This window comes from Grampus griseus (assembly GCF_964374135.1).
Source record: "Grampus griseus genome assembly, chromosome: 5".
Taxonomy (NCBI): Eukaryota; Metazoa; Chordata; class Mammalia; order Artiodactyla; family Delphinidae; genus Grampus; species Grampus griseus.
The window spans coordinates 5,141,651-5,167,550 of NC_138998.1; the positions used below are offsets into that span (position 1 = coordinate 5,141,651).

Sequence of the window (25,900 nt, forward strand, 5' to 3'; positions counted from 1 at the left end):
AAATGTGTGATGAGAAAGGGCAGTGAGGAAAAATGAAGAAACATAAAAGGCTGTCGATTAGAAAGGTTCTTGGGAAAAAAGTAGTGCATGGTATTTGAAGTGCATGATATTAAAATCGTGGGGAGTTTCATCAATCATTTGCAGGTCTCTTTAGGAAAGAGCGAGGTCTTTTGATGTATTCTGTCAAAGTTAAATAGAATATCAGAAACTAAAATTCTATTGCACTGTGGTAAGAAGACATTACCTGACTTTGATGAGAAAACCCTTGAGTCTTGGTTCTGCTTTTGGTTTCAGGTAGAGGATTTGGGAAAACTGGGTGTGCCAACCGTACCAGGGAAACAGTGATCTAGTAAGAATTGACAACGAATTATATTGAAATGGTGACTTGGGTCTGTTCAGATCTGTGGCTCAGCACGTCCCCTAGATGTTTCTTTACTCCAGGCTATCCAAAGAAATACTTAAAGAAGCTGAAAGAAAGACAAGTTACATTCTTGTGTCTCTTAAAATCAAGGAACTGTAGATTTTCAGAGCACTTTGGTGCTTCATTTAGGCAAATATTAGCTAAAAAAAAAATTTGCAGGCTTAATTAATTGTGCCTATCTGCTCACATGCCCTTTCTTCTTTACATTGGCCAGGAAGTCTCTGTTTATTAGGTTTAAAGCATAAGAAGAAGATAGATGCATTCATTAGTTTAATATAACTCTGGCCGTTGTGTAAATCAATCAAAAGTTATACAGTGGCTCTAATCATAGATAATTAAATGTTGCTTATGCAGCATCCGAAATATGTGTCCTTCATCCATTGGCGCATCTCTTCCAAGCGGTGATTCAGGAATCTAGGCCCTTCCATCTTGTGGTTTTAACATCTTTAATGTGGAGCTTCCAAAATGGTTATGCTCAACTGAATCAAACAGGCAGAAGGGGAAGGAGCCTGGAAAACTGTGTCTGGGAAGTTTAGTAAACCCAGCTGGACATACTGCAGATGACTTCCACTCATCCTTCGTCACTCAGACACATAGCCACTTAAGTATAAGAGAAGTGTCATCTGGTTGCGGGCCAAAGAAGAATAAATCTCCCTGACATTGTGACCTGGAAACTGGCTAGAATATTACAAAAATTATTCTGTCTAGTTTCTGTGTTAAAAGATAGAGGATCATAGAAGAAAGTGGGAAATCTTCTCTATCACTTAGGTACTTTTTTTTTTTTATCTTTTCTGTTCTTCCTAGATCTATTTTTTTCACTTTGCTAAATATCTGCATATTTAGCAGAAATATATTTGAAAAATATGTATCTTTAGCAGAAAATATTTGAAAAATTCTGTCTGGTGTTGTGGAGGGATCGTGAGCCTTGGAGACAGAAAGACCTGGTTTCACATCTTTCCTTTGAGGTTTACTCCTTATGGACCTTGGGCAAATCACTTAAATGTTATGTACCTCAGTTTCCTTATCTGTGAAATAGATACAGTAAAATCTAACATTGAGGGGAACCACAAACCTTACATAAAGTCCCTTCAATCATACATAGAATATATTAGCAGGCAAATATTAGCTAGCTATTTTTATCATTTTTAGCACCTGTGTGTTCTTTGCTCCTCGCCTGAAAATCGATGGAAAGGGTTTGCATTACTTATGTTAACTCTAAGCTACTGTAACAAATAAACCCTAAACTAGACAGACTTAGAAAACTTAGATGCTTGTTTTTCTTTTATATGATCTCTGCAGTGAGCATTGCTGGTTGCCACCAGCTTTACTCCACGTGGTTTTGGTGACTTAGCCAGCCATAGCCATTGCAGACACTGAGGAGATTGAATACCAGAGGATAGCCAATGTAAACTATTAATCTGTGGAGGAAAGCCTAAAGTTAATATTCCTAAGGATAATTAAGATCAGACTCTTTTTTAGTCTTTATCTAACAGTATACTTTCACAGTAACTAACAAATCATTTTGCTCGGTAACCTGACTATAACCTTTTGTACCATTGCAAAAGGTAGCTATTTTAGGGATAGGGAACATTTCATACTGGTGGTGAAATGATTTATGTTGGGTGTATGAATAAAGTTAGGAGACTATTCGGGAACCTTGCTTTCACTTTTCTAGCTTGTTGCTTACTGTACCAGCTACATCACCTCTTCCTCAGAGCAGGAGTCCTCATGAGGATGTGAACCCCGAAATCTTGATCAAACGTAGAAATGTTGAAGATACATTACTAAGTGAATAAAGTATGTTATATAACAGTAAAGAGTGTGATCTCATTTTTCGTATGATAATATGTAATTATCATTCAGCAAATAGATATTGAGCACCTTCTATGACAGAAAAAGATTCCTGAAAGCCTGAAAGTAGTAATACAAGATAATTTGTTTATAGGTTATTCTACATTACTCCTTCTCTTTATTAAAGATTTAAGATTTTCAGATTTTCTACTCTATGGAATTTTTTTTAAAAGTGAAAGTATTTTAAGATAACTCATTGATGTTATTAAATTATTAACTCATCTTTGTACGTTTACAAATGATAGAATCGAAATGCAGGTCTGCTTCCAGATATCCACTTAAAATAAGGAAACATATATTCGTAGAATTAAATAAGATAATAGTGCCCAGTTCAGAATGATAGTGTCAGGAGGTTGAAGTTTGTGTCTGGAGGCCACCTGAATTGGCAACTCCATGACCAAGCATTCGGATCTATCATTTATTCCAGACCTTTCCAAAATCCATTGTTTCAGTTAATTAAGCATTAAATTATCCTGTCCTATATCATAATCACCAACAATATGCATGTTGCAAAATCCAATGGACACCTCTATTCTCTCCTTTACCCTGATGTGACAGCAACAGGCAATAGTGATAACCATTCCCTTCCAGAAGCTCTTATCTCTCTTGGCTTTCACAATACCAGATTCTTTAGGTTTTTGTCCTATTTCCATGGCCACATCTTCTTCATCTCCTTTTCTTGTTCCTCTTAGGCAGTGCCTATCTATATATTGGAATACCCCACAGCATAAACATGTTGAATACATAAATATTTAAATGAACAGATAAATAAGCACATCAATAAATCTAATCTTTAACCCAAAGGCATCACATTCATAGTGCAAGTTTTAGGAAATGGGAGCACAGTCAGCAGAGGAGCTCATCCCTTTGAAGTTTGTTTGCAGGACTCACCCTGCAAAGGTGAAAACACTTCTTTGAATAAATAACCTCAAGGAACAGGGGCTCCAAACATTCCTTGTGGAAAACTGAAGTTTGGAATAATTTTGCAAACTCCATGCTTGATTTTTCTCTTGATTTCCATGCAGCTTGAATCACTGAATCATTCTTGAAGTTCTTTTGCTGTTTTAACACATTAAATTAGTTCATTACAGCTGAATATGTAGTGGAAAATAGCATCTGTTTACACTGTAATAATATAAAAATTACTTACCAGTAACAGAATAAAGAGCAATTTGCAAAATCTAATCATATTTGTGCATTTGTCTGCAAAAAGTAAATTGTTAATATATGCCCAAGGGGGAAAATCACTTGCTGGTTTAAGCAGTAGAAGCAGTGATATTACCAAGCACCACTTAGACAACTTCTATATTTAGGACTGGATCCAAAATGTTCCAGCTTGTCATGAAAATGTAGAGTTTATTAATTTTGTTAACTTACTTTCACCTTGGAAGTTCAAACAATTTAGAGATTCAGATAATACCACAGAAAATCCAGTGGCCTAGAAATTTCTCAATATTTGCCAAGTCAAAATTTCAATTACCCTTATTTAGAGAAAACTTTCTTTTTTACTTTTTTTTGGTGCTAATCACAAATACTATGGGAAAAACACATGTCAAATGCAGTTCCTGTTTTGACCTCCTGCCCCAAACTATGGAAATTAAAAGTCAGTTTAAAAATTCAAAATTAGGGCTTCCCTGGTGGCGCAGGGGTTGAGAGTCCGCCTGCCGATGCAGGGGACACTGTTCGTGCCCCTATCTGGGAAGATCCCACATGCCGCGGAGCGGCTGGGCCTGTGAGCCATGGCCGCTGGGCCTGCGTGTCCGGAGCCTGTGCTCCGCAACAGGAGAGGCCACAACAGTGAGAAGCCCGTGTACCAAAAAAAAAAATGGTTTTAGTCATCTAACTATGTTGCAGCTGTTAGTTTGTTTCTTCACATGTAGAAACCAGAGAGTGCATAAAATTTATAATTATTGAGACATTTTTAAGTATCACATTTATAAAATTTTTATTGTATTTTAATAAATAAAAATGATTATAGAACAGACCCTTTCTCCTTTGATCATAATAGAGACAGATGGCATATTTGAAAGTAAGATTAGTTTTCCTTTTCCTTATATTTATCAGGGAGAGAGAGAAAAAAATCTATATGAAGTTGGTCTTTAAAGTCACCTTTTCTAGAAGCCAGGATGAAACCTATTCAACTAACGCAGCCTCACTTCAGATATGTTAATAATATTCGTTAAGCACAGTCTTCTACATTTAGTCAGCCTTTGATTAGGACTCCCGTCCTGCCTCCTTGCTTTTGACCTACCCTTTAATAAGGTTCCTGTAAGTGGCTAATTCCATCCCCTATAATTTTAACTCAGAGAGAAGGACCAGGTTCTGCCAGGTTTGGAGGCTGCCTCATTGTCGCTTTCAGTAGTCAGACTTTATCAATCCTCATTTTACTGCTCTACTGATAAAACTTTTCTCTTTATAAATCTAGGTTCTAGAGACCAAATGCTGAGGTATGATACTTCATGTTACAGAGAGAAATGTGTCCTGCTGGAACTTCAGAGATGCATTTCTGGGGCTCAGAGGAGCTCCGGTTCTTTATGGCTCAGTGCAGAAAGAATTCAGTGAGAGGCGAAGTGATTTATTAGAATAGGATGCTGTGAGGTTTACAAGTGGGCAGGCAAAAGGGTGCTGCCCTGAGAACTTGGTGGGCTACAGTTTTATAATCAAAGGAAAAATGGGGAGGGGCAGAAGACCACCTTCTTCCTCACTGTTGGGTAGATGTCACGCTTCCATCATCAGCTCCTTCTTCATGTCAGGTGGGGGAGTTTTCTTGTCCTTACATGGTCAAACCAGGACTGCCATGGAGAAATGGAAATAAGAAAGAAGGCAGATACTAAACATACTATACTGTACTCACATATACCAAAATATGGTAAATCATCTCAGGGTTTCACTATAATGTCACCCTTTCCTTATATTTTGTTTTTAGTGCACGCAAAGGAGTATGTCCTAGGAATCATTAACTTACCACACTGTGCAGGATGTGGGTCTCATTCCACCATTGTTTTATTGTTTGGGGGCATGTCTCATGCTTCTGTTGCATGGTTTTTTTGCTAAGCAAGCCTGCTTGGTTTGTGGCTAAGCAAACCTGCTTTCTTGAGTGATTATTAACTTACAGGGGTCTCCCATACTTTCTTCTTTACTTATGATTCCTTAGTGGGATTTAATCACCTATTTTTTCCTTTTACTCTGTCTCTATCACTTTCCTTCTAGTTAACTCAGTTTGGCATGAGGATGAAAAGGGAATGATTCTCTCTATGCTGAAACTTGAAGATTTTAAGCACTTTCAGAAAAGACTTTAAAAAAAAAAAAAGCTGAGTGATGAAGTATACTCTAGCTCAATGAAGAATTTGAAAATCTGTTATTGCATACACTGTCAGTTGGAGGCTTAGTTCATTCATTCAAATGTTGCAGCTGATTAAGGATTGTGTTTCAGTGGTTAAACAGGAAAAAATCTTTTATTTGCCTTTCAAATGGCATTTCCCAACAGCTTCAGTTACCATCTGTTGCTGATAACTCCCCAATTTAGCTACGGCCCAGACTTCATGTCTAATCTCCAGACCATATAGCTGACTGCAGAGTGCATGTTTTATTTAGATGTTTTAAAGACTCCTCAAACTCAACATATCCCAAACCAGCCCACGCTCTTCCCCCAGACATCTGGGCCTCTTTGAATATCAGCAATTCTAGGAAATGGAACCTCTAATCATGCGTTTACAAGCAGAAGCCATCGGAGCATCTTTGCGACCTCCCCTCAAAATTCACCATGAATGCTTGACGTTTCCAACTTACATATTAATCACACGTGTGCACTCTTCTCTCTCTAATTTCACCATCATCATCCAGTTCTTAGGTGTGGCCATCTCTTCATGAACCCTAACAATAATAATAGAACCTTCTGCTCCTTAGTGATCTCGTAAAAATGCAAGCATGTTTATGTTTTGTTTTTTGCGTTACGTGGGCCTCTCACTGTTGTGGACTCTCCCTTTGCGGAGCACAGGCTCCGGACGCGCAGGCTCAGTGGCCATGGCTCACGGGGCCCAGCTGCTCCGCGGCATGTGGGATCTTCCCGGATCGCGGCACGAACCCATGTCCCCTGCATCAGCAGGCGGACTCGCAACCACTGCGCCACCAGGGAATCCCGTATGTTTCTGTATTTCTTAAGACCTTTGAGCAGCCTTCCATTTGAACAGAGAGTAAAAAACATAACCCTGAACTGTACCTACAGGTCTCTCTGTGCCAGAACTGACTTGTGCTCAAAGATACTCCCTGATGCCTGAAGGCTTCATATTTTGGGATATAATCAAACACTTTGTTTAGTAAATCAGCATTAATTTATTGGACCTGGTATTGAAAGACTCTAACTAGGGTAGACCCTCAGATAGAATGATGCTAATAACAGTATCTAAAACATGGTCCTGGGATAAACTCTGAGTGAAATTAAATGAATTAATGACCACAGAAATTGACAACTTTTTTTTTATTAATGAGCTTAATATCTATTTAGTCTTACCTGTGTTCTATGCAAGGTTAGCCACAATGACGTCACATAATAGGATTGTTTTCCATTGTCCACTCCCATTGGGATTAAGGAGTTATAAGTGTGGTCTCTGGAGTACAAGTGCTTTTGCCCTTCCTACACAATTGAGCTGCTGTAAGTTTCAGGATCTCAGTCTCCTCATGTATAAGATGCCCTTGATAACTGCAATTCCCTTGTAGGTCTTTGTAAGGCATCAGTGAGAATATTCATATATAGCCTTTAGCACACCACACGGCCCAGAGAAGCATTCCATAAAAGCCTCACACTAACATCCCCTGGGTAAAGGACCAGCAGGATCTCCTCAATGCATTTATGAATCACTTATCTTTTCCTCCAAGCATCACCCTGGGGAGAAACCCTCTGGCCAGCATGCTCCCAAGAATTACTGAATGAACATGGGGGATACTGTGGTCTCAGCACCTGTTTGTGGAAGTTTTCTCTAAACCCTAAACTGTTGGGATTGGCACTCTTTCTTGCTAATACAACTCATCTATACCATGGTCAATTGGGAAACATAAACACTTTTTTTTTTTTTTTTTTGCGGTACGCGGGCCTCTCACTGTTGTGGCCTCTCCCGTTGCAGGGCACAGGCTCCGGATGCGCAGGCTCAGCAGCCATGGCTCACGGGCCCAGCCGCTCCGCGGCACGTGGGATCTTCCCGGACCGGGGCACGAACCCGTGTCCCCTGCATTGGCAGGCGGACTCTCAACCACTGCGCCACCAGGGAAGCCCCATAAACACAATTTTATTTATGCCATGGGAAGAAATTTGACATAATAGGAAATCAGGCCTTTATACATGTCCAGATAAATCAGTCTTCTGGAGTCATTGTCTCTTTCTTGCTCAGCCTTCTTCTAAAGTTAATCCAAGGCCAAAGCCATTTCTTTCTGCAGCTTTGGTAAATGAACGTTGAAAACAATGGCAACAAAAACAAATGCTTTTTTCTGTCCACCAAATATTTTCCTAAGTCCAGGAAGAAACTCTTATTTGAGAAGCTGGGTGGATTTCCTCAGGTTTTGCCTGTAAAATGTCTCACTTCAGACCTCTTTGGTCAAAAGGGTGTCCTGAGGTCAGGTCAGGTTGGTTGAGCTTCTCTTAATTAAAAGCATTTTCTTTTCCTTTTTTCCTGGAACCACAATTTCCACAAAAATACAATTTTTTCACAATTTGCATCCATCTCAAGAGTTCTCTAACTTAGGCACCAAAGTGATTTATACAAATGAACATTCGTTTTCCTTTCTTTTGACAAAAATTAGCATTTATTCTCATTATTGAGCCCATATTCTGTCCCAAGAAGCCTTAGGTAGTTTGTCATAATTTATTTCATTGAATTGGGTTGGGGCTTTGCCAGTTTTTCTAATGGCTGTTGTTTTTTTCCTCCTAATTTTCTAGATACTTTTCATGGAACGTAGAGCTTAACCCCTTTGCAGTAGGACTTTCAAATATGGCTTGTATTTTTTTCTCATCGTTTGAGTTTGCCTATGGTATTTTTGGGGGGGGATTTTTTTTTTTTTATTCAAACAGAAAGTCACAAAAATTATAATCATCCTCATCAGTTCACTCACTCCCATGTAATTAATTTTTTCTTTCATCTTGATCTTTTGTTAGCACTTTTATGAATTCATCAGTTTTCCATTAGAGTTCTGAAAATGCTTATTCATTCAGTTCAGCAGTATAGTCAGTTACCAGAAACCTGTACTTGTCAGAGTCTTTTCCATGAATTCCTTGAAGATGAAACCCTTTTATAGGAACACATTTGCAAAAGCATCAGAGTACACCCGGAACTGTCTGTAAATGACAAAAGACTTAAAAATGACCACGGTTAAAGATCTGATGAAAGTTCATAATAATGCAATTGACAAGGAAATTTAGTTATTTCTGAGATATACATTTTAAAGTAATAACTAGAATTATGACATAACATTATAACACAACATACAAGATTTTTAGAAATTTCATGTAATGTCTGAAACATTTATATTAACATATTTCCATACAAATAACCCAAAGAAAGTTTAGTATTAGTTGTTTTTTGTTTGTTTGTTTGTTTATACTGCAGGTTCTTATTAGTCATCAATTTTATACACATCAGTATATATGTCAATCCCAATCGCCCAATTCAGCCTATGGTATTTTTAATAGAGAAGATGTATGAATGTGGCTGAATTTTTCAGTGTGCCTCATTCTCTACTCTGTCCCCATAACTACAACTGTCCCCATAACTACAGAAGTGTTTAGCCACTGTTCAGTGAGTCCTTGGTGACTGAATGTGCAGTGAAAAACCTGGAATACGGGTGTGCTATGCCCATCGGAGTTGAGGTTCTCGAGGTTATTCATGGTCCCAATCCCATCTCTTCCCAGTGCACCCAAAGTGCTTCAGAAAAATGCTATAGTACTAAACACTGAGAAAACGTCTGCTCAACTGTATACCATATATTTTGTGGGCTCCACAAATCTCATTTACAATTACATATTTCAGCGAGGATCTTTGAAACAAATTCATCAAAAGAACAATCAGGACAATTCTCAGACTCATGAATTAGAGATGAGAAATGCTATAAAACTAGAGGGAGGAGGCCTTCCTTGATTTACGGAGAAGTAGGGAATTTAATATTTTTCCCCAAATGAAAGGTGCTCTTTTTCAGCAAATGCAGGGTATAGATTATTATGTGGATTTGTAGGGAGGAAAATGGGTGAATCATGTCATAGTTAATTTCTGTGTATTGTTTTAGAGCAATATAGAGAAAATATTCCACTTGGAAACTTTAACCATAGTGTTAATAGAGAAATAGCATTCTCCACATCCTGAAAATTTCTCTGTGTGTATTTAAGAGAATTTGGACTTACAGAAAAATCTTAAAATGAAAAATCATCACCGGAAACATTCATGGCAATTCCCAGATTTAGAAAAAAACCCAAAAACGTTATTCATCAAAATTTTTAAAAAGTGAAACAATCTCCAAATGATTCGTTGCTGCATCCTATGCAGAGAGCTCCCATAAATAGCACAATTTACAGTTGATGGTAAGCTTCTCTCTGAGAAAAAATAATAGTTCGTGTTTCTGCCAGATGCTTTTCTAGCATTAAGTGCTATAATATGCCCTGAAGTGTGTTCAACAGATAATGCAAAGTGCCAAAGAATGGCAGAGAACTAAGTTGCACCCTGTTCACATACAGAATCCATTGAGACACCATATGCATATTTATATTTTAAAATCAAAATGTGAAATTAATTCAAGGTGCATTTAATAGAAACCTATTTAGAGATCTCTGCTAGGTCTCAGGGACAAAATGATGATGTCTTTCTCTGTCTGTTGAGGAACTTACTCTCTGTCAGAAGAAACAGACATTTAACCCTAGTTATGGCAGTGACGTCAGTGCTATAAGGAGTCACTCCCTGTACCCAAGGCCACATGGAGCTGGTGACCTGTGATGAACAGGTATCTGTCAGGCAAGGGAAGGTGCTCCAGGCAGAGGGAGAAGGCTTTGAAAATGATTTCTTCTTGTGGTATTTTCCTTAAGAGAATAAAAGGGAGGGCTTTCCCTCATTTATCTACACAGGAGGCAGTTATTCTTGTTAGAGAGCAGACGTCATGACTGGGGTGATGGGTGGGTAGGTTTCTTGGGGGAGGAGATTGGGACGATTTAGGGGAAGCATGCAGGTCACACCCGGAAATAAAGTTTTTCTCTGCATCTGATACCAACACCTTTGACAGCTTGACCCTCGGACATGATTAGATTCAACATGTCTAATTCCCCCCACACTTTCCAAGGGTAGGTGACAGTCACGCACTGAGGGGAGTGTTCAGCTGTGGACATGGTGAAGGGCTGTTGTACGCTGGTTGAGTAGTTAGACACAGTGGTTTTTCTGATTTCTCTCAGTTTCTTACAAGAAATTATTGTGATTATATCAGTAGAGTTAAAACTCATTTGCGGTCTCTCATTTACAAAAAGATCCCCAAAAGACTGAGCAAACTTCACTAGAACCAAATATTCCTTTTGGCTCAATTAGATCTGAGACAGACTGGGACCTGGGCCCCCTTTGCTGCAGTGCTTGCACCTGGACAAATGTCTCCTCCAGCAAGAAAATACAAAGAAATTATAAAGGACTATAAATAACTGCGTGCATGCACAGTTGGGGCAAATTATGGACCACAAGATACAAAAAGACCAAAAACCCAACTGCCACTTCTCAGGAATCGGGAGCAAAACCAGGGTGTCAGGAGCAAAAGCAGGGCATTGCGCATGCCCCCTGCACTCACCAAAGGGCTGGGCAGACCACCTAAGCCACACCTCCAGCCTGAGCCCTGGCCACACCCCTCCCCTCACCCCATATAAGGAACCAGCTCGCCCCCGCTAGGGCAGTGAGCAAGGGAACCTGTTAAGCCTTGCCTGAATTTCTTGTCTGTCCTCTTATCAATTTCTATTGATCAGAGAAGGCCAAGAACCCTGGTCGGTATCAGATCATGAGCACCGGCTTCCAAAGCCCACTGTCAGCCGGTGTCTCCCAATCAGGACCCCACCATTAGAGGTCACAGGGTCAGCTGTTTGTACCCCAGACATACAAGAACGGTGGTTTCACAACAGGAGCCAGGCAAAAACTCTCAAATTAGCCTCTCTTACTCAAATAAGTGCTATTTGTATCATCCACATTAGATACTTGAAAACATTAAGTACTTAATATTTAAAAATCATGAAGTTTCTAGATGAGTTGAGAAGCTTTGAAAAAGATAAGTGAGTCCATCAAGAGTTTTTCACAGCCACTTAGTGACAAGGTATTTTTATTGCTTATAAAAGTTAGTTACCTAATATATCTGAGAAATTGTGACATGCCTCTCTTCTTTTTCTCTATGTTTATTTAGAATTTGTTTTTTCAGTGACTACTGGTAGTGTATAAAAATGACCCTACTCTTGTGGTATTATCTTTTTTTTTTTCTATTTTTCTATTCCTGAGGCAGGTACTGTTCATTTCTGTATTGAAGAGTACAGAAGAGAGGAACACATTTAAAGCAACCATCAATCATTTGAGCTCAGAGAGAACACTCTTAATTGAATCATGTTTTTCACTTTGGGACTCAATGCAAGTGAATTTTCACTTTTATTCATATTGTAGTCATCTACCTAAATGTTAGCTGCACAATCACAGATTAAAATAAGTTGTTAAATATTCTTTCTGGGACATGTAATTAAGGAATAAAAATATCTTTCTCATGTCGTTTTCTCCATTGAGTAAGAGAATTTGAAAAGTACATGTCTTCCCATCAGTAAGGAAAATGTATAACCATGAACTATTCTATCTTGAAATTTCTTCTTCAAATATTTTGTTAAGTGGAGTAACAGGGAAGGCAGTCTCTTAGCTTACTAGGGTGGTTTTTATTTGCCTGCTGGCTAGGAGTTTCCTTCAATTAAAACAGCCTTAAGTACATAAGGAAAGAACTTAGCCATGGCTAACACTGAATCAGTTAATGCAAATATAATAGTGAGTTAGATGCTTGTTATAGTGAGGTTTTAAGAGACATGACACAGGGCCTTGCTTTTGCTTATTTTTATACAGAACTAGCGATTCCCCCAGCCCACCCCCCCACCCCTGCACAAATGGATCACAGCAAAGCATGCAACATAGAGATACAAACAATAGGGTCAGAGGTCATGCTGCAACAATAATTAGCTTGGAGAGAAAAGGTAAAATGTACAGAGAGAATCACAAAGGCTTGGAAAGCACTTATATGGGGTTTGAGAGTTACAAGATTTCCAAGATTGATCTACTATTTTGAATTCATCCCTCTTGTATAGGAGTTCCCCAATTCCCTATGTTATCTGAGTTATTTTTTACTTCTTTTTACGGCTTGTTTTTAAGGAAAGAAACTTTTGATTATTTTTCTTGAGTAATACACATGACTCACAGTTAGACATATGGAAAGGTTCAATCTTCAAATGACTATATATTGATCTTTTAAAACCTAGACATTGGCCACTTATACAAGAAGGGGCCATCTTTGGAGAAAATGTACTAATATTTAGGATGAGTGGTTCTAAAACTTTAGTATGAGTCAGGAGCACCTGGAAAGGTTGTAAAACACGGATTGCTGAGCTTCATAGCCATAGTTTCTGATTCAGTGGGTCTGGGAAAGAAGTTGAGAATTTGCATTCCTTTTTTTTTTTTTTCAAGTTCACTGAATATCATCTTATTGCTTTTTTAAATTGAAGTCTAATGGATTTACAGTATTATGTTAGTTTCACGTGTACAGCATAGTGATTCATTCTTTTTTCCAGATTGTATTCCATTATAGTTTATTATAAGATGTTGGGTACAATTCCCTGCACTTCTAACAAGCTCCCAGCTGCCACTGCTGCTACTCATCTGGGGACCACACTTTAATGCTTTATATGAGTATTAAATGAAACTGAGAGTTGATAATAAATTAAGATAGAATCATTAGAAACTTTCTATTGATATATACAAAAGTGATATTTAAAATATCTAACAAGCCGCTGAACAGTTAGAATGCATACTGGTCTTAATCCACATGGCTGAACCTATGCAGATGGCCTCAATATTAGATTTGAGTGAGTGTATGCAACATAAAAACAACTGTACAGGGCTTCCGTGGTGGCGCAGTGGTTGAGAGTCCGCCTGCCGATGCAGGGGACATGGGTTCGTGCCCCGGTCCGGGAGGATCCCACATGTCGCGGAGCGGCTGGGCCCGTGAGCCATGGCCACTGAGCCTGCGCGTCCGGAGCCTGTGCTCCGCAACGGGAGAGGCCACAACAGTGAGAGGCCCGCGTACCGCAAAAAAACAAAAAACAAAACAAAACAAAAAAAACTGTACAGAGATAAATACAAATTTTAAACTTTTTTCCAGGAGTAGTTTTTCAATAGTTTTCAAAATAAAAATCTAAAGTAAGTGTTTTAGAGTTTAGGATACTATAGCTTTTTATCATTTCATTTTTTTTAATATCCAAAACAACAATCTAAGTTAAAGTTTTGAAATCAGATAATTTTCTTAAAAGATAAAGAATTCCTCTGTTCAAGTATTATCTTTTGTCTCCCCAAAGAGGATGGTAACTTCTTTCATAACCACTCTTTATTTTTCTGATGTTACACTTTAATAGGATAATGTTCATTTTATTTTAATAAAAATTTAATGTGATAAAATGAAATGACATCAGAAACTAACAAAGACCACCTTGTTCTTTTTGAAATCACGTGCTCATGAAAATGAATTGGTTATCATTGCCATATATGTATGCTTACAGTAAACTTCCTAGTTCTTCAAAAGCATATCACGAGACTTTATGCCAAAGACATGCAGATTAAAATTGTACAAGGTATTGGAGCTAAGGGAATAAAAGGATGCATGAACATTAATTTTGCAGTGAGTTTCACAGAATAATAGTGCTTTATAACAAAGCCTCATAGATAAGCAAAATAGATGTGTGTATATGTGTGCATGTGTTTCAAAATGATGAAACTCTTCCAAGTGTTCGCCATTTCACGGTTATTTTTATCTACTTTGGAACTTCAGTTGCATTTAAACCTGAAGTCTTTTTGAAATACTGAAGACAAATTTTGAAGATTGAAAAGTCTGACTGGCTACTGAAGGCTAGGATTGGTGCTGACATTTAAAGTGGCATCGCTATTCCGCAGGAATGTGTGTGCATATCTTGAATGTCACCGCTTGCCTCTGGGATGACACTTGTTAGATTTCATGGTGTCACGTGCTAGTTCAAGGTCGGCGATAGTGATTTTTACACTATACCCGAATATTCCATTTATGATCTGAAAGGAACTTGTTGAAAGCCATGTTTTCTTGTTCTCTGTGTACTTTGATCACCTAATTCTCTTTGAGTTTTAAAATACAGAATTCTGACATGTGCTGTGATGAAGTAATATACTTAACTTTGAAATCATTCCTGTGAAAAATAATAGTCTGTTCGTGTTCGATGGTTCCCCGGTTTCTGAGGATGACTTGACTCAGAGACTGGCTAAGAAATAATAGGAGACAACCTTGGAGGGAAAATGGCATGCTACATACACCCAGCACCTCTCTGCCCAGAGGCAAAGCAGATGAGGCCCAAAGACACATCTCTGTCCAACTACTGCTTTTTGAAAAATCTCTCAGCACGATTCCTTCTTAGGCTGCAGCTTTGTCTACAGTCACAGAAAGGTTAGATGTGGCTGAAAAATCTATCCAGTCCAGTGAAGTGGGCTAACAGGGTAAGGAGCGCTGTCTGGGCTTTCTTCATTTACACAAGGAACACGGCTTTATGCAACACACCTGTATCAAGGGGGCTTGCGGCAACGTGGATGCAACTAGAGATTCTCATACTAAGTGAAGTCAGACAGAGAAAGACAAATACCATATGATATCACTTCTATGTGGGATCTAAAATATGACACACATTAACTTACCTATAACAGAAACAGACTCACAGACATAGAGAACAGACTGGTGGTTGTCAAGGGAGAAGAGGTATGGGGGAAGGAAGGATTGGGAGTTTGGGGTTAGCAGATGCAAACTATTATAGAGAGAATGGATACACAACAATGTCCTACTGTATAGCACAGGGCAGTATATTCAACAACCTATGATAAACCATAGTGGAAAAGAATACAAAAAAAGAAGAGTTCAGGGGGCAGTATACCTAGATATTAAAATTAATACCAGTAGAACCCAAGAGCAGTCCAATAAATTATACAAACATAAAGATCAATGACAAAGAAAACTTACAGTATCCAGAAGGGTTATCTGTCTGCATTCTGTTTCCAACTTGTATATCGACTTCTATCCCTAGCACACACACACCCTACACCACCACAATCACATTGAGGCTACCCCGATCCGCCTCCACTACATCCAACATTTCCCCCGAAATTCTACAGGTCTCTCCATAGCATTTTGGACCTTCATACCATTCAACTTTTTCTTTTCAAATTTGTGGGAGGCTCACTTGCTTTTTTTTTTAATAGCAGATATTTTCATTATTATCAGGGTGCTTTGGGACTATTATTCAATTAACGAGTGTGCATATTGTCTTCTTTTGTTTTGCTTTTTAATATATCAGGGGTCTCAACTGGGAGCCTACCAACTATTGGTAATTTGATCACTCTCTTTTCCCCACAACTCCCTGAGCCATTTCACTTGTAGGAAGCATTGGCTTAGCTGTATCTGTGCAGAGGGTTTTTTTTTTTTTTCAGCCGGGGGGCGCGGGATATAAGTACACTCTTAAGTGTCAGGATTCTTTTGGAGTAACTTTCTTAATATCTGAAATAGTGACATTCACCTGGTCCCATGGTGTATTAAAACAAAGTCGTATCTGATTTGAAATACCACCGAGAATATAGATTTGCCAGGAACCTTAGAATGAAAGTATATGTACAAAATGTATATTTTGAAGATATATGTGGGGATAGCACTGTTTATCTCAACCTTATATTTTAATATGCATTATATATAAAGCATTCACTTCTATACCAGGAGTAGGAGATGAGCCTTGCTTTAAGGGAAAGTACATCATCAGCTGTGTAGAGAAGATGACCGACTATATATTGTGGAATTAATTGCATACAGCATCATGCCCTCAAAAGATATACCCAAAGGATTTGAATTATTGGAAATAAATCAGGAAGGAGAAAAAAGGGACACCACTCTGTCCATCAAAATAGCATTTTCCACGTAGAATCAAACCAATCCAATCTATCACTGGTTCCTCAATTAACTATAGTAAGTCTTAACTTCATATTTTGACTCACACTATGTCTTTTGATGTTATGTGTTGTTGGAAAACTGATGCATGAGTGTCCTCTCTGTTCAAACTGTTTCTAATATACAATTTCCTTGTCCAGTGTTCTTTCAATAAAGGTACCTAGTCCTTTGATGATACTTGTCAGAATGATGCAAATGAAGGTGTGGATTATATATTTATCTACTTATAAAAAGACATTATACTGCAACACCCTACCTACCACAGTTGCTGTGATGAAGAGGCCAATGTGCATTTTTCTGGCAAAATGGAACATTGAGTTTAAATAAGTCATGGGAAGTGATGCATAGATACTATACAGAATTAGTCCTCCACCGAGATTTCTTCCTTGTGAGGTCACAGTTTTAAAGGTTTTGAGCTGGAAAACCTTCTAGTCTAAGAATCTCCCTGCCCACTTCCACCTCACCCTAAACTACAAAGGCTTCCCCGTCACCACCAATAAATTAACATTAATAAATATATATTTTTTAAGATGATTTTCTATCTCATTGTCTCTCCAATACCAAAAGATAAGGTTAAGAAAATCGAAACTTGGGAATACATATATTACTATTTATAGAAGTCTCAGAAAGCAAAGGCAACAGTATTGCATCGGCCACATGAAGTGCTCAAAACACACTGGATCCTCCTGGCAATGGACCAGGGCACAAAGGACACACGTGTTGAAAGAATACCTTGAACTCAGACTACCCTCTGTGGGAAGCAAAGAGAAAGAAAGAATCATAAAATTGCCCAGCTTCCACATACTCCATTTGGACTTCAGCAGTACGTTTGATTTTGAACTCTCACGCTCCCATCTCAGCCTCCAGGGTGCCTATTTCCCTTGTTATCGGTGAATTTTTCCTGGTAGACACCTGTCGGGTCCTGTATGAATAAGACACATTGCAGCAGGAGAAACATATTTCCGGAGCCAAGAAGGTGAGAGCTACTCTTTCTAGGGCCCTTGTTAATCTCTGGGAGCCCAGCATCTTCTGTGACAGAACAAAGGCAATGCAGCTGTAAATTCTTTTAGCTCCCACTCCACAGAGAAAATGTTGTTGCTGTGTTAGTGTTCATCTGCATTTCTCCGAAGAGAAGCAATAGAATATTTCTTCCTTCCATCCAGAGGTTTTAGAACTTGATTCCCGTTGCTTCGTAGCATCATTCTAAATAGAACCCCACCGTTTGACCACAGCCAGAATTCGCGTGAATGGTACCTATTATTGAAAGGGAGTCTGTATTTGCAGTAATACAGAGAATGCCAGTTTAGAAATGAGCCTGATTGCATGGTTCATTTTGTTCTCCTTTGTAGAGCCAGGCTGCGGCCCACTACAAAGGCACGAAACATGCCAAGAAGCTCAAAGCACTGGAAGCCATGAAAAATAAGCAGAAATCTGTAACTGCCAAGGACAGCGCAAAGACTACCTTCACCTCCATCACTACCAATACCATCAATACCAGCTCTGACAAAACAGGTTAAGCGATGCTCTTTGTTTTGTTACTGTCGTCCTCATCCTTGCTGTTCGGGGGCTCCTTCCCTTGCCTGAGTGTATCTGTTGCTGGTGTTCCTTCCATCTTGATTCATGCTTGATCCATCTTTCTATGTAATGGTAATGCTCCCCCCTCATTTTTCCAATACCCTTGAGCGATGTCGATAATCGCTAGCAATGTTGCAGATTTTGCATCGGAAACAGTCCTATGGCTGTGTTAGAGGAACACAAGAGTCAGAAGGGCATCTAAAGCCATACCTCTTTTTGAGAAGTGAACCTTTCCGGTGTGTATCGTTTGCATCTTGTATGCAAGCACGTTAGCCTATAACCGCATGGCAGATTTGATTGAACTGTGAGTACACAGCAGAATATGCCGGATGAATCAAGAAGGCCCCCATAAGGGCATTATTCCTGACAGGGTTTATTCTCATAAATCTCAAACATTGCATTGTTTTAAGTAGTGGCTGTGTGAATCTGGGCTTGTTATGGCTGGGTAACCTTCCCTCTGCATACACAGGTAAGTGTTATTGATACCAATTATTCTTTTTAACAGTCTTCACAGTGAAATGACTGCCTCTGAATGGTGCCTTGGGATAGCTCCTCGAGCAACCAGTGTATTCACGGCAGGGGAAGCCAGTGGGGTTTCCATAAGGTGACATTTAAAAATATAAGACCACTGGTCCTCGAAACTTACATAAAAAGAGATCCCGTGTGATTCGTGGATATACACACATCCCTTTAATGAATCACGTTCTAAGAATACAAGGGCTGGTATGTGCCAGTGGCTTTCCAGCCCCTACAAATAGCAGTGATCAGGAAGCATTTATATTGTCATTGATGGGAATGTCTTACCTAGAAGAGAACTTCTGGCCCTGGCTGATGAAAATATAAAGTCAACAGTGAACCAACGCAACAGATTAAAGCAATGTTATTACACGCGGTACACCCATGGGACCTATAATACATGGTCCTCAAAGGATCTGGAGAGGCTTGCTCCTGTGTGAATCTGTAAGGGACGACAGTGTCCTCTGTGAGTTCCCACAACACACTTTATATACTTCATCTGAATATTATTGGCGCATGCATCATGCCTCCTTCCTCAGTAACCTGTATACTCTCTGAGGCTGAGTGACCTCTCATCATCTTTGTACGCCAGCACCTGTCTGACGCGGGGTAGGTGCTGAGTACAATGTCTGTTGGCTGCATTTTCTTTCATCCCTTTGATTCTCTGATTCATCCGGTTTTGTGTCACAACATATAAAGTGGGAAGAAGAAAAAAAAAAACTTGTCATGTTCATTTCTTTGGTATTCAGAGCAAGAGCTGAATTATACCGTCTTATTAATTTAGATGTAAAACCTTGTAGGGAACATATTATTCTTTTCTCCATTAATTGAAAAGTCACCGCCCTATGTGGGGGGCTGTAGGGGAAATGAGCAGTCTTGAAGCAGGTGAGTGTAATTTCTGCTCCCAGATATTGGCATCTGGGATGGGATCCGTAAAGCCATACTCGCCATAGAGACATATATTTCATTTGCAAAAAGACAGTAGGTAGGAAGAATAAAGATGTAAATTTGATGTAAAAGGTTTGATATAAAGAGATGAGTTTGATGTAAAGTTTTTGCTTGTTGCCAGACTCTTCTACTCCTAGACAATTTTATCAATAATGGCTGTTTGGATTACCTTGATTTCTCTTTAAAATGCAAAAAATCCCTGTTACATTGAGATGCATGGCATTTAAAAATATATATATGTACATGGTGGGTAGAGCTGCTGACTGGACTTAAGAAGTGCTCCCTTGTGCGTCATCTCCATTACATAAATGAGTTATGAATACATACCTCCATCCCTCACCTGAGAGACTAGAGTGGAAAGGCTCTGTCCTCTTGGAGGACGAATGGAAACTAGTTTGGACTGGGTTGTGGGACAGAGCCTATATAAGATAGACAGAATCCTAGTGAGGATGCCAGATTCACCTAGTGCTTGGAATGGTGTTGAAATGGTGAAGTGCCCTTTCTAGCTGGAGCTAGAGAAAATTCCAGAAGGACAGAGGGATAATAAAATCTGCAAAGTTAGTACAAATATCTTAAAGCCAAAGTAAGGAAGTGATGGGCATCTGGAAGGGGTTGGCTTCCTGATCCAAGGGGACCTCTACCCACAAAGAAACAGGTCATACAGGTTGAAAGACTAGCGAGTCCAGCACACTCACTAGGTGTTTTAAGCCAAACTCTATCCTTATCTGGGATTTCTGCAAAACTACCTATGAGAAGTAGCCCAAGAAAGGTCCTGGAATTTCATAGGCTCTTAGCCCATTCGTATTGCAGTATGAATCCGAGGCACCTATGCTGATAAATGGGAATTTTCTTAAAGCTATTACCTGTCCTTTTTATTACTGCCTGTGTCCTCATACTGATTGGGAAGGAGCACAGCTCTGAAAACAGGATGGGTCTCTGAGCTAGTTTCATACAACAGTTAAATACTCGGAGGCAGAAGGGGAACGAGAGAAGACTGTGAAATCAAAGACCACATATTTTTTAATAATAAAAAATTGTAACCTTTCTACTTAATGTAAAAAGTTGTTTTGGGGTTTGTGGACTTATCCATGCATAAAAGGTATAGAGACATTAAACCACTTTCAGTAAGTTTACCAAATTGTTCCTAAGAAGAATTTAATATGTATGTAGGCCAATTGCTTTTTAAAATGCTTAAGTATACAGTGATGTGATAGACAAGAATCTTAAGAGAAGGTTGGGCAACAATAGTAAAAAAAAAAAAAAAAAAGAAAGCAAGAAGTGATATAGACTTGAATTTAAAAATTGCTTAGGAGGTTTTCCTGGGATTCTTTAAAACACAAGAAATAGAATACTCATAAAAACCAAATTCTCATTCCAAATCTACTTACAAAAAGAGAATGTAGACAAACAATTCCTTCTAAATTCCTAAATCATGTATTATGGGCTTAAATTGCTGCCTTAGGCTAATAAATATGTCTACATATTTGGGCTTACATGAGGGCTGAGGTCTCAGTCGCTAACTTCGTGATCTTGGGATTCTTTTCCCCTCCTTCTACCAGTCTGCAGGCTGCAGTGGTGAGCAATTCAGTGATCCACCACCAGCCGCTCCCAGATAGCCTCGTTCCCCTACTGCTAGGCAAGAAGACACTCCCTAACGTTAATACATAATTTTAGTTCTTACAATCTAATGAGGAGTGTTTGGTGAATTTACACAAAGAAAAATTTACAGGCAAAAGTAATATTTTAAAAAATATTTCGAACACTCAAAATTGTTGGTACGGGAGGGTGATTGCTATTCATTCACAGAATATTTCATGGAGCAAACATTTCCAAAGGTGACCAGAATAACTTTGTCTGACTTAGCGAGGTTTTGTTTTTAATTGAAGTATAGTTGCTTTACAATGTTGTGTTAGTTTTGGTGCACAGCAAAGTGATTTGGTTTATATATATACACACACATATACATATATACATACATATATATATATTATTTTTGGATTCTTTTCCATTATAGGTTATTACAAGATACTGAATATAGTTCCCTGTGCTACACAGTAGGTCCTGTCGTTTATCTATTTTATGTACAGTAGTATATAGTCCTATCTGTGAATCCCAAACTCCTAATTTATCCCTCCCCACGTTTTTCTTTTAATGCAAGTTTTCTATACAGAAAAAGTAATGACAAAACTTAAGAAATTATGCTTAACATAACTTGGCAAATATAGCTCAATTGATTTTTTTTTTCCTGTGAAGTGACACATTCGCAGTTGTTGGATTAAGTCTTGTGCGAAGTCATCCTCTGGTCTTTCTTTACTTTCCCTTTGGGGACAATTGTATTCATTCCTATGACCTATCCATTAGGTTAGGCTAGGTGAATCTGCAGTAATAAACAACTGTCAACTCCTGGTGGCTTTTACAGCCACTAATTATTTCTCTCACACCCTACAGAGCAGCTATGGGTTTGTTTTTTTTTTTTTTTTCCTTTGTTAATTTAACTCTAGGGCCAAGCTAATGAAGCAATCACTAGCTGGGCATTACCAGTTCTATGGAAGAGGAAAAAAGAAGGGTGTGAATCAATAGGCTTTTGAAGCTTTTTAATGCAAGTGACTTAACTTTCCTCTCACTTTCCTTGGCGAGTCACATGATCAAGCCTGATTATAAAGGGCAGGGAAGAATAATCTTCTTCAGGGAAGGGGACAGATATTAGTGAGCAATAAAGCATCACATCCCACCATGGCTTCCGCCATCCCTGTGTTGGAGTCTCAGCATTCCACATCTCCAGCCTTGTTCTTCTCCTAAAATCTGACCTGATTTCCTTTTTTTTTTTTAATACATTTTATTTATTTATTTATTTTTAAAACCCAGCTGCATTGTGTCTTTGTTGCTGCATGCAGGCTTTCTCTAGTTGCGGCGAGCGGGGGCTACTCTTCGTTGCAGTGCGTGGGCTTCTCACTGTGGTGGCTTCTCTTGTTGCGGAGCATGGGCTCTAGGTGTGCGGGCTCAGTAGTTGTGGCGCACGGGTTTAGTAGCTGTGGTGCACGGGCTTAGTTGCTCCACGGCATGTGGGATCTTCCCGGACCAGGGCTTGAACCCGTGTCCCCTGCATTGGCAGGAGGATTCTTAACCACTGAGCCACTAGGGAAATCTCTGACCTGATTTCTAAGGCTTATTGGTCACTCACTTGGATGGTTTGTTAGCACCTCTATTTTGCAGGTTCAAAAAAAAAATAAGCCTAACTTTGCCCATCCTCCCCAACTCTCTCTCCATCCTGTCTTCCCAAGTTTTACTTTTGGTCCCGGAGCTCATAGACCTGAAACCTTCTATCCGTCTTAGCCTCTTCTTCCTATCTCAGTCCACACATCCGTTCAGTGGTTGGAACCCACTCCCCTCACATTCCCAGAAGACGTCCTTCACTCTTTCACACATGGTTTCTACCCATATCCTGGCCTCATGGGTCTCAGTTTTACTCCTACCGTTGCCCTAGCCTCCATGCAAGTCCAACTGCCTCCATTCTGGCCCCTTGACAACCACATCCTTCATGCTACAGCCCATTCATACTAGACAGTAGATAAGGCACAGCACTAACCCACTCAGAAACCTTCATTGTGCCTTTATGCTGGACCTCATGGTCCCCCATGGTTTGATCACAACCTGCCTTTCCAAACTTTTCTTCTGTTGTTCACCTGCAATATTCTCCACTAGAGACATGATCCCCCTGCATCTTTGTTTCTTATACTGTTCTTCTAAATTTCTCCCTTAAAGTGTGTCACTTTCTCTTCTTCGTTCTGCCTATGAAGTCCCATAAGAATCCATATCTTCCTAACTGCCCTATCTTATTCTTGTATAATTTTTATGTCTTTACCTTTTCCTATGGCCAGATGATATGCTCATTTAGAGTACATACTTGCATAATCCTTTTATTTACCTTTTTTCCTTTAAAGAGTACTTTTTGTGTAAAAGATAATAAGTAGTTTTTTTTGTTTTTTTTTTAATAAGTAGTTTTAAAACCTGAAGCAATCAGTTTTGCTCTCTTGTTCTTGAATTAAAAGCAAACCTCTAGACTTTTTTATTTGTGAATACCTGATTGCATGAAAGAACAATGGTTCTCATTAATGCAAAGAATTCTGAGATATTGCTCATCAAATTTCAGAGTAGCACGTTTTCTTAAAGGTCATCAAGTCTAACTCCTAAAGTTTGTTTGTTCTTTGTTTGCTTCCTTTGAGATTCCCTGGTTACACAGGTAAAGAAGACTTGACGTTTCTAATGTTCCTTCCGGTGACTATCAGTCAGGAGTTAATTAGCCTATTGAGTTTTAGATTTACGATAGTCATCCACTTGGTAAGATCTGAGAACATTTCTCCCTGGTTCTATTACATAATTCTCTCAAGTCTCAGCGAATTGCAAATATAGTCATTAGATAAAGCTACTATGTTACAAGTTAAATTTGCACTTTTCTCTCTTATGATTCAGTCTTCTTTGTATCAATTTTCCCCTCTCTTTTTCTTTTTGGCAATTCAAAATTATCATCCAGGGATGTTGTACTTACCTGACCCAAAGGTGCCAAGAGTGAAATACTTTTGAATCTATTTATGAAAAGGTCTATGAATGCAAAGGAACATTTATTTACTCTGAATTAATAATTGATTCTAAGTGTTTATTGGAATTCAAATTATTTATACTTAGAGTGATGGAGACTTTTCTAATGATAAAGAAGATATCCAATGGAAAGTGATATCCGATGACTACATATAAATACATTAGGAAGCAAAGCCTCTTTGTGAATGTCAGTCAATTTTATAAGGTCACAGAGTCTGGGGTCTTTCCTTTCCTGAGCCTTATCCTCTCAAGCCAGCTGTTTACATCAGGCCCAGTGCCAGGCAGTGCTAGGCACACACTTTTTTTTTCTTTTCCATTTAAGTAGAAGCTAAATCATGAGAATGGTGACCTGGAAATAAAAGTGGTAGATGAGTAGTTTGTAAGGAAAAGCCAGTCCAGTGCCATTTAGAAAACAGACACATAGTTTTCAGCAGAGGACAAGAGAGAATTAGCTTTGTTTCTGTTTTCATAAGGAAGTTGGGAAAAGTTCACTTTTCTTGACAAAGGCTTCAGACAAAGGTCCCAAGTGTTGAAAATTATAACAGAATACAAGCTGGGTTTGACATCAGAAAGCCATGCATCTTTGAAATTGTGTTATACATTTGTATGTATGATATAGTATGGAATATATCAGATGGTATTTTATTATATAAATATTTTGCGTACATATTTATTGATATGCAAGATTCTGTCTTTAATACCTGTTCCTGAAATACCCCACTACACCAGGTCTTCATAATCAGCATTGCCCATTTTCTTGAAGAAGAGGAACACATGCTTTTTTGGCTTATGAAGCCATAGCTCTTTTGACCTTTCAGAGGCAATACAAAGTCATTTGAAAAGGGACACATTTCTATCAGCACTTACAGATCTGGTGTAGTGACGTAAAAATGCCCCTCTTGGCGGAGTAGACATTGTGCTGGCTCCTGGGGTCTTTCTTTTCTCACCCATTCTCCCAAACAAAGACCCCTTGGAACAGTCACTAATACAATTAAGGACCCCATTGCCAGCATCTTGGCACAGGCGCTGAAGCACTGTTGCGAGACCACTGATGCCTTAAGTGGTTTTTCTTTTCTTAGCGCTGGCTCATGACATGCTTCTGACTGGTCAAAGAAAGAGCCTTTACCAAGTGTTCCCTGCTCAAGATGTGTGATAAGTACCAGCAGAGTGTGCTGGTAGCAGATCTCTAGAGAGATTCAAAAAGAGAAGGGAAATTCAGAAAGGAAACACACACACAAACTCTAGCTGCTTATTTGAATATTGTGGTTCCAGGATCCTTGTGTATGAATCAGTGATGACAGATCATACGTTAGGGGTGATGTGGAAATCACAAACAATATTCTATCCTGTTCTTTTTGTGCCTGAGGAAATCAAGATGAATGGTATTGTGCTGATAAAAGCTTTGACCCAGATACATTATACAAACCCAATCCTTGAATCGCAGAAGAATTTCACCAAAAATTCTTCATCTGGACAGGAACGTGTTGTCTTCCTAAACGTAATGAATGAGTGAAGCAGTGAGGACCTACATTTCCTAAAGAACCTGTCGTCTATCCATATGGTCAAGGGCTGGGGTATTGTGTGCATGATAGGAGGGGAATTAAAACTAAACTGACAAGCTAGACATAATTTATGTTATGGTTCAAAGCAACAGGGTCCCTGACGTGTGTGTGTGTGTGTGTGTGTGTGTGTGCGTGTGTGTGTGTATCTGTAAACGCTTCGTGTATGTGACTGTCTTTCTTTAAGAAA

At 39.0% G+C, this 25,900-nt stretch overlaps 1 protein-coding gene across 1 annotated transcript in view; it reads left to right on the forward strand.

Annotated features, from left to right (window-relative positions):
- ZNF385D (zinc finger protein 385D) overlaps nt 1–25,900 on the forward strand; it is a 335,124-nt gene that overhangs the window by 222,245 nt on the left and 86,979 nt on the right. The window contains exon 4 of the mRNA XM_082655440.1: nt 17,866–18,028. Coding sequence (XP_082511566.1) covers nt 17,866–18,028 — 163 coding nt within the window. The remainder of the gene's footprint in view (nt 1–17,865; nt 18,029–25,900) is intronic.